The 9,908-nt window shown below is 44.8% G+C and overlaps 1 protein-coding gene across 1 annotated transcript in view; it reads right to left on the bottom strand.

The window, feature by feature from the left end:
• Positions 1–166: 166 nt before the first annotated feature.
• The window catches only part of CGN (cingulin), a 35,403-nt gene continuing 25,661 nt past the window's right edge, over positions 167–9,908 (bottom strand). The window contains exons 10-17 of the mRNA XM_089664679.1: positions 9,428–9,640; positions 8,104–8,316; positions 7,671–7,877; positions 4,483–4,740; positions 4,131–4,301; positions 3,665–3,826; positions 1,711–1,800; positions 167–346 (exon numbers count right to left, since the gene is read on the bottom strand). Coding sequence (XP_089520805.1) covers positions 167–346; positions 1,711–1,800; positions 3,665–3,826; positions 4,131–4,301; positions 4,483–4,740; positions 7,671–7,877; positions 8,104–8,316; positions 9,428–9,640 — 1,494 coding nt within the window. The remainder of the gene's footprint in view (positions 347–1,710; positions 1,801–3,664; positions 3,827–4,130; positions 4,302–4,482; positions 4,741–7,670; positions 7,878–8,103; positions 8,317–9,427; positions 9,641–9,908) is intronic.

Genomic DNA, 9,908 nt, shown 5'->3' with positions numbered 1-9,908 from the left:
CCAGAGAACGGGAACAAAAAACACATTAATTAAAAAAAAAAAAAAAAATATGAACACGCAAAACACTTGGACCCAACACGCAAAACACCGACTTACGGCTAGAAAGAAATAAGCCGGGTGCGGTTTTTGGCCTTCAGATATAAAGAACGGGCATGCTGGGTGCAAGTCAACGTGCCAAGGACATCAGGAGAGGTGTAAAATAGGCGCTAACACCGTCTCTGTACATATTACGGACGCCGTATAATGCTCTGCGGGACCCCACCTGTCTTTCCAGGGACACCTTGTCACACTCCAGGTCCTGCCGACTGGTTCGCTCCTGCATCAGCTCCGCCCTCAACTGATCCATCTGTAGAAAGAAGGAAAAATTAAGTACAACTGCAACACGGCTCTCCGCTAAGCATACACTCTGATTGGTTGGAGGCATACCACTCTGTTTACAGACGTATCGCCGACAAACACGTCCATGCTCTATTCTGATTGGCTATTGTGAGAAATTGGCACAGCAAGGGTCTTCATTCCCAAAAGGGGTCTCCTGGTTTCAGGGCTTTTTTTCCCCCCTCAGAATAGGTGCAGGAACTCCCCTCTTCTGAGTCATTTCTCATCTCTGCCCCCTACCAACCTCTGAGCACCGTCCCTTGGTTCCACCACCTACCCACCTCTGAGCACCATCCCTTGGTTCCACCACCTACCCATGTCTGAGCATTGTCCCTTGGTTCCATCCCCTACCCACCTCTGAGCACCATCCCTTGGTTCCACCTCCTACCCACCTCTGAGCACCAATCCTTGGTTCCGCCCCTGTAACCACCTCTGAGCACCAACCATTGGCTCCATCCCCTACCCACCTCCGAGCAACAACCCTTGGTTCCATCCCCTACCCACGTCCGAGCAACAACCCTTGGTTCCATCCCCTACCCACGTCCGAGCAACAACCCTTGGTTCCATCCCCTACCCACGTCCGAGCAACAACCCTTGGTTCCATCCCCTACCCACCTCCGAGCACCATCCCTTGGTTCCGCCCCCGTACCCACCTCCGAGCACCGTCCCTTGGTTCCACCCCATACCCACCTCTGAGCACCAACCCTTGGTTCCACCCCATACCCACCTCTGAGCACATCCCTTAGTTCCGCCTCCTATCCACCTCTGAGCACCAACCCTTGGTTCCGCCCCGATAACCACCTCCGAGCACCAACGCTTGGTTCTGCCTCCTACCCACCTCCCAGTACCCGCCCCTTTTAGAAATTGCAGAGCCAAGTATCATTTTGTGGTGCCAAGTCATTTGTTAACAAGAAAAAGTAGTAAAATAGATCCCCCCGCAGCCAGCATCAATAGACCCCTAACTCAACAATAGATCCCTTACAGCAACAAAAGAAAGCCACAGAAAATAGATGCCTTCCAGCAGCAATAGACACCCAGCAACAGTAGCGCCCCCCCAACAGTAGATCTTTTCCAGCAACAATTGCCCCCCCCCAGCAACATAAGCCCCTCCCCCCAACAGCAACAATAGACCATCATGTAAAAATAGATCCCCTCCAGCAACAATAGACCACCCAGCATTAACAGACCCTCCAGGAAACAATAGATCCCCCCCAGCATTAATAGGCCACCCAGCACCCTTGCTATTACATATATTCAGTGCTGGAGGTGCCGGAACTGCATTTCCCCGCTGAAAAAAAAATCCCTGACTGGCTCTATGTAAGATTTAGGGGTTACCTGGTCTCGGCTGCGGTTCACCCGGTCCGTCATCAGTTCCACCGTGCTCCTCTCCTCATCTAGCTCCGCCTCCAGCCGCTTAAATTTATCCTGGAGAGACAGAACCACTCCTTGTTATCTCTTCAATTTCCCCAACAGTAATAATGGTTACCCTTCAATCTGCAATCCCAGGACCGTCCTGGAACGGTCGACATTCTGCTCCTCATAAAGGTTCTGAAGAAAATACCGCGCAGGGTCCGTCCGGGAGGCTGGTGTTTACCTTTCCCCTTCCTGCCCGCAAGGTGCGCTGCGCTTCACGTAGAATACCCGGATAACCCCAACTACTCTTACGGCTACTTTGCGTTTTGTTTTACCACATTTGTATTGCGTTTTCCCCATATCACGCTTCCCTATTCTAATGCGACTTCCAGTCCTACAGATGCAACTTCAATGCAGCTTTAGGGGTTCACAGACTTGGAATATAATGGGATTTCCCTTTTATGATCCGACTTCATTGCGATTTCAGCCCCATAGACTTCGGTTCTCTCACAGAAGTCGCATCTGCATAGATAAGAAGCATTCCTATGTGAATTTGATGGATCTGCTTTGTTTCTTTTTAACCCTCACCTCTCCTCCTCAGTCATCCTTGCTGCCTAAAGGCTAGGTTCACACTGAGGCAGTTTTGATCCTTCATTCAATCGAAGGAAGGGTCAAAATCAAAATCAAAGGAAGGGTCAAAATCAAAATCAAAGGAAGGGTCAAAATCAAAATCAAAGGAAGGGTCAAAATCAAAATCAAAGGAAGGGTCAAAATCAAAATCAAAGGAAGGGTCAAAATCAAAATCAAAGGAAGGGTCAAAATCAAAATCAAAGGAAGGGTCAAAATCAAAATCAAAGGAAGGGTCAAAATCAAAAGGAAGGGTCAAAATCAAAAGGAAGGGTCAAAATCAAAAGGAAGGGTCAAAATCAAAAGGAAGGGTCAAAATCAAAAGGAAGGGTCAAAATCAAAATCAAAGGAAGGATCAAAATCAAAATCAAAGGAAGGATCAAAATCAAAATCAAAGGAAGGGTCAAAATCAAAGGAAGGGTCAAAATCAAAGGAAGGGTCAAAATCAAAGGAAGGGTCAAAATCAAAGGAAGGGTCAAAATCAAAGGAAGGGTCAAAATCAAAGGAAGGGTCAAAATCAAAGGAAGGGTCAAAATCAAAAGGAAGGGTCAAAATCAAAAGGAAGGGTCAAAATCAAAAGGAAGGGTCAAAATCAAAAGGAAGGGTCAAAATCAAAATCAAAGGAAGGGTCAAAATCAAAATCAAAGGAAGGATCAAAATCAAAATCAAAGGAAGGATCAAAATCAAAATCAAAGGAAGGGTCAAAATCAAAGGAAGGGTCAAAATCAAAGGAAGGGTCAAAATCAAAGGAAGGGTCAAAATCAAAGGAAGGGTCAAAATCAAAGGAAGGGTCAAAATCAAAGGAAGGGTCAAAATCAAAGGAAGGGTCAAAATCAAAGGAAGGGTCAAAATCAAAATGTCAAATCAAAATCAAAGGGTCAAAATCAACATCAACCAAAGGAAGGGTCAAAATCAACCAAAGGAAGGGTCAAAATCAACCAAAGGAAGGGTCAAAATCAACCAAAGGAAGGGTCAAAATCAACCAAAGGAAGGGTCAAAATCAACCAAAGAAAGGGTCAAAATCAACCAAAGAAAGGGTCAAAATCAACCAAAGAAAGGGTCAAAATCAACCAAAGAAAGGGTCAAATCAAAGGAAGGGTCAAATCAAAATCAAAGGAAGGGTAAAATCAAAGGAAAGGTCAAAACCAACCAAAGAAAGGGTCAAAACCAATCAATCAATCGATCAAAGGAAGGGTCAAAATCAAATACATACCAGCACTTCAAAATATGGCCTGAGCATCTAAGTTTCAATGAACCCTGGGTGCAAAAGGGTTAAAAAGAGTGCCGACTGGACAGACCAAGGACTCACCTCCAGCACTTTCACCTGGCGGGAACGGTCGTCCTGAGAGCGTCTCTTGGTCTCCACGTCCTGCTCCAGATTCTGGAGCCGGCTGCTGACCAGCTCCTTGTCCAGCACCGCTTTCTCCCGCTCAGCCTGACTGTCCTGCAGAGCTTGCTTCAGCCGCTGCACCTGAGGATGTAGGAAGACACGGTGTCAGATACCAGAGCGCCACCCGGTGACCAGCAGATGGTCTACAGCCAGTTTATTCCTTGATACTTTCTGCAGGCACCCAGAGTTAGATCAGTTTAAGATAACCAAAGTGGTTCCCCATTCAGCTGAGTCAGTAAAAGAAACATGCACCCCCCCCCTCCTTCCGCCCCCCCACCCCGTTTGATAGACAATAGTCAGGACCGTTAATGCGGCATGACCCCATTTTGTAGAGGTTATGAAAAGACTAAAAATGGGACCGAAGCCTCTGATCTGGGCTCCCCACCTCATCCTGCATCCGGCTGAGGTTGACCTGTAGTCTCTCTGCCTCGCCTGCTCTCTCCTTGGCCTCTCTCTGGGACTCGTTGACCTCCTTGCGAGACTTCTCTTTGTACTCCTCCAGCTGTGTCTGCAGAATCTGCAGGGAGCCGCGGGACTCGTTGGACATGCTGTCCAGCTGAGGGAGAAGAAAAAACGCATAGAAAGACCATTAACCTTACAGAAGAAGGATTGGGCCAGGCCATGGATGTTCGAAGGCCATGGATGTTCGAAGGCCATGGATGTTCGAAGGCCATGGATTACAGGTTTGCCAACCGGCTTGGTGGCCTGGTATCATCTTGCGAATCCTTCACCCTCACCTCTCGGGTCAGTTTGTCCATGGCTTTGTCCAGCAGCCTCTTCTGCTCCTCCAGCTCATTCTTGGTCTTCTTCAGTAGATCCTTCTGCCTCATCTCCTCCTGGTAGCACTCTTGTAGTTCGTCGTACTCCACCGTCAGCCTTTTCAGGCTCCTCTGAGCCTCGTCCAGACGGTTCTCCAGCTCCCGTCTCGTCATGGCAAATTCGTGTTCTTGGTCTGTGGCTTGCCCCAGAGATTCCTCCATCCTCTTCTTCTCTGTCTGAGAACCAAAAGAGGGAAAATGAGGTTATTCACTGAAGTGATCGAACCGTATAAAAAACAGAAGTCTGAGGAAAGGCATGGAAGATTCCACTACTGGTCGGCCTAGGTTTGTCGATCTTATCCTGACCAGGGGCGGACTGAAAACTCATGTGGCCCCCTGGGCAATAGGGGATCATGGGGCCCGTGTCCTTGCCCAAACTCAAAAAAGCCTATGAAAAAAGGTACCAGGGGCATCTCATGGGGCCCCCTACTGACCCCGGGACCTCGGGCAGTGCCCGAGTTTCCAAATGGTCAGTCCGCCAATGATCCTGACTGCATTACTTAGTCGTTGACCAGGAACAAATCTGCAGAATGGGTTCAGCCAATAGAAGTCTAAGAACATGTGGACTAGAGATGTGCACCACGGAAACGTTGGTTTTGTTTCATATTCGTTCATTAAAAACTGATCATTTCGTCGTATTTGTTATGTTGGGAGGGATTAGTTTTCTGAATTTGTTTCGTATATTTATTATTTTTTAATCGATTCGAAATTCAAATTTCGGAAGACTGCTATAGGCAGTCAGTCAATTCTTTTCTATTCCTTTTTCTTCTACTTTATTACTTCATTTTCGATTCACTTATTTTCTATTTTATTCCATTCTATTCTTTTATTTCCTATTCTAAATTTATTCTTTTCTATTCTATGCTTTTATTTTCTATATTTTCTATTCTAGTTACTATTCTGTTTTATTCCTTTAGGTTCAATTTTATTATATTCCTTAGGTTTTATTCTTTTCTATTCTAATTTGAATAAAAAATAAAAGAATATAATAAAATAGAACCTAAAGGAATAAAACAGAATAGTAACTAGAATAGAAAATAATAAGAATAGAACCTAATCGATTAGAAAAGGAATAGAATAAAATAAAACCTAAAAAGACATAAAACAGAATGGTGAATAGAATGCTATAGAACAGAAAAAAAAAAAATTCTGATCTATAACATTCTATTCACCATTCTGTTTTATGTCTTTAGCTTTTATTTTATTCCTTTATTTTCTAATCGATTAGGTTCTATTCTATTCTTATTATTTTCTATTCTAGTTACTATTCGGTTTTATTCCTTTAGGTTCTATTTTATTATATTCCTTTATTTTTTTATTCACATTAGAATAGAAAAGAATAAAACCTATTTTTTTTCCTGTTCTATAACATTCTATTCACCATTCTGTTTTATGTCTTTAGGTTCTATTTTATTCCTTTATTTTCTAATCTATTAGGTTCTATTCTATTCTTATTATTTTATATTCTAGTTACGATTAGGTTTTATTCTTTTCTATTCTAATGTGAATAAAAAATAAAGGAATATAATAAAATAGAACCTAATGGAATAAAACAGATTTTTTTCCTGTTCTATAGCATTCTATTCACTATTCTGTTTTATGTCTTTAGGTTTTATTTTATTATATTCCTTTATTTTCTAATTGATTAGGTTCTATTCTATTCTTATTATTTTCTATTCTATAAAGCAGCCCAAGTAGGATATTTTTTATTTCGCTTCTATACCTTAATACCTCAAATTCGTATAATTAGTTTCGTTAAAGTTTATTTCGGATTAGCTGAAGTTCGTTACTATTGTAATTCGGAAATTCAGATACATCCGAATCACTGCATTCGAAAATTTCGATTTGTAACTAAATGAATTGAACATGTCCAACGTGGACTCATTCATGCGGTATACAAAACCAACTCCATGAAGACATGGTTTGACCAGTTTGTGCAGGACACTCAAGTTCCTCCACACCAGAGCCCTGATCTCGACCCTACTGACCACCTTCGGGATGAATTGGAATGCAGATTATGAGCCAAGACTATGTGCCCACTATGGTTATCAAAGCCATTGACCACCAAGTCAGCACTGACATATCCCCTTTGGTCAAACCATGTCTTTATGGAGCTGGCTTTGTATATGTTTGGTATGGAGGAACTCTAGTGTCCTGCACAGAGCCTGGACCTCAACCCTACTGACCACCTTCGGGATGAATTGGAATGCCGATTATGAGCCAAGACTATGTGCTCACTATGGTTATCAAAGACCATTGACTACCATGTCAGCAATGACCTATCCCCGGTGTACAAAGCCAGCTCCATAAAGACATGGTTTGACCAGTTTGTGCAGGACACTCAAGGTCCTCCACACCGAAGCCCTGATCTCAACCCTACTGACCACCTTCGGGATGAATTGGAATGCTGATTATGAGCCAAGACTATGTGCTCACTATGGCTTTCAAAGCCATTGACCACCATGTCAGCGGTGACATATCCCCGGTGTACAAAGCCAGCTCCATAAAGACATGGTGCAACCAGTTTGGTATGGAAGAACTCAAGTGTCCTGCACAGAGCCTGGACTTCAAGCCTACTTTTGGTGGACCTTTGGTGTAAGGTCTTCTCATCCAACATCAGTACCTGCTCTTAACCCTATTTGGGAATACCTTCATGATGAATTGGAATGCCGACTGTAAGCCAGGTCTTTTTTTGGTGCTCAGTGTGAGGCCTGATGCGTGAGGCAAGTCTAATCATCCAACATGAGTACCTGAACTCACAAATGGGCACAAATTCCCCACAGGGACCCTCCAAAAGCCTTCCAAGGAGAGTGGAGGATGTTAAATCTAAAAAAGGGGCAACTCCCCATTAATGGCCATGGTTTTGGAATTGGGAGGTCCAGCAAGATCATAGAGGTGTGCGGTCTAGGTGTTGATAAGCCTTTGGCCATAGAGTTGTTTCTAGACACCAGAAACCTCAAGCCCCATAGTGAAAGTATAGAACAAGAGCAGTGCTCATCAGTGACGGATACCAAAATATCACCCTCAGAGCTGGCACAGCGTACATTTCTCTGTAGAGTGATGGTGGACTAGGTCTACATCTATACAACCAGTATATCTATAGTCACCTCCAGTCTTGACATTTTATCCTTAAAGCGACCCTCGGCCCTCTGCAGGTCATCGCAGAACGTCTTCAACTCCTTCACCTGAGCCTCCAGCCCCAGGATCTGTCTCCGAAGGTCGTCGTTTACCTCCCGCGCGTCCTGCAGATTGTTCTCAATGATCTGTCGCGCACGCTCAAACTCCGCCTTCTCATCTTCCAGTTTCTTATTTATCTAAGCGATCAAAGAGGAAAGCCACCTCTGAGTATCTTCTCAGTGATAAATGCCCCCCCCCCCCCATCACACTACAGCATATACACAGTCACAGCAGGCCCCTTGATGGTACCAACAGCTGACCGTCCGATTCTTAAACCACCACTACAGATTTAGACTTTTCAGATTTCACAAGAGATACTTGTCTATCTTATTCTACTTTCTGAAGAGCATGGTCCATGACTACCTTGAGGAGCTCATCGTAGTCTCTCTTGGTTTGCTGAACCTCACGGCTGTACTGATCTCGTAGTTTTTCCGTCTCGCGGTCGTGTCCAGACACCTCATCTTTCATCGCCCCCTTCAGGGCGGAGAACTCTCGGTCTCGTTGGTACAGAGTCTCCTCCACCCTCTGCTTTTCCTGAGACAGCTGATGTATCTGATCTTGGAAACTCTGCAACTCCTGTAGGTGAGACATTAGAGCAGGGGTGGGCAAACTTTTTGACTTGAGGGCCGCAATGGGTTTATATATTGGACCCGGGGGTCGGACCAAGAGTAGATGAATGATGTGTATGTGTCATCCATAGTAAGTATAGCAATATTCCCCCATAGTAAGCATAGTAATTAATCCCCCATAGTAATTCATCCCCCATATAGGAATACATCCCCCATATAGTAATTCATCCCCCATATAGTAATTCATCCCCCCATATAGTAATTCATCCCCCCATATAGTAATTCATCCCCCATATAGTAATTCATCCCCCCATATAGTAATTCATCCCCCATAGTAATTCATCCCCCATAGTAATTCATCCCCCATATAGTAATTCATCCCCCATATAGTAATTCATCCCCCATATAGCAATTCATCCCCCATATAGTAATTCATCCCCCATAGTAATTCATCCCCCATATACTAATTCATCCCCCATATAGTAATTCATCCCCCATATAGTAATTCATCCCCCATATAGTAATTCATCCCCCATATAGTAATTCATCCCCCCTATAGTAATTCATCCCCCCTATAGTAATTCATCCCCCCTATAGTAATTCATCCCCCCTATAGTAATTCATCCCCCCTATAGTAATTCATCCCCCCTATAGTAATTCATCCCCCCTATAGTAATTCATCCCCCATATTAATTCATCCCCCATATTAATTCATCCCCCATATTAAGTCCCCAAGTCCCCCCTGTGTCAATTCACTTACCTTTGCTCCACGCGTTCCTCTCGCCGTGTTCCCGCGCCGTTCCGGTGTAGCATGAAAATCTGTCTCCTATGAGGATCTGTCCCCCTCGACGTATCTGCGCATGTGCCAGTTTCAGGCATTAGCAGCCGATCGGCGATCTCCGGCACATGCGCAGATACGTCGAGGGGGACAGATTTTCACGCTACACCGGTCTTCAGGGCGGACTGTGAGGGGAGCCTAGCTCCGCGGGCCGGATTAAAAAGTCCGCCGGGCCGTAGACGGCCCGTGGGCCGTAGTTTGCCCATTGCTGCATTAGAGTGTAAGCTCTCCGATGCAGCCTACTGCATTCTACACATCACAGTATAGAATGTCTCCTTACCTTCAGCCTTTCTTCATAGCTTTTCTTGGTCTGCTGTAGCTCACGGCTGTGCTGATCTCGCAGTGTCTCCACCTCGCGGTCGTGTCCGGACACCTCGTCTTTCAGCGCCCCCTTCAGGGCAGACAGCTCCCTGTCCCGCTGGTGCAGAGTCTCCTCCACCCTCTGCCTCTCCTGGGACAGCTGGCGTAGCTCATCTTGGGAACGCTGCAGCTCCTGCCGGAGATATGGCAGATGGGGATAAAATCTGGGGCAGTTCAGATCGCTTTTCTTTCGTAAATAATCGGTTGGATTTTTATCATGGGATAAAAAGATAAAAAATCACTCAGATCAAGCGGCAGCTGAATGGTGTAAACGGTGCATTTCAATCTATTTGAAGTTAGACACAATTGTGGAATGAACCTCAGGAATCAATCTCCTTCAACAAAGTTGGCTGCATTTATATATTCAGGCAATAAAGCAAGTTAGCAAATAAGTTGTGACC

Source organism: Staurois parvus, unplaced genomic scaffold, assembly GCF_062004578.1.
Source record: "Staurois parvus isolate SC_StPar_1 unplaced genomic scaffold, SC_StPar_1.0 ptg001985l, whole genome shotgun sequence".
Classification (NCBI taxonomy): Eukaryota; Metazoa; Chordata; class Amphibia; order Anura; family Ranidae; genus Staurois; species Staurois parvus.
The sequence above is the reverse complement of the archived record's forward strand: the minus strand, read 5'-3'. Positions and strand labels throughout refer to the sequence as shown.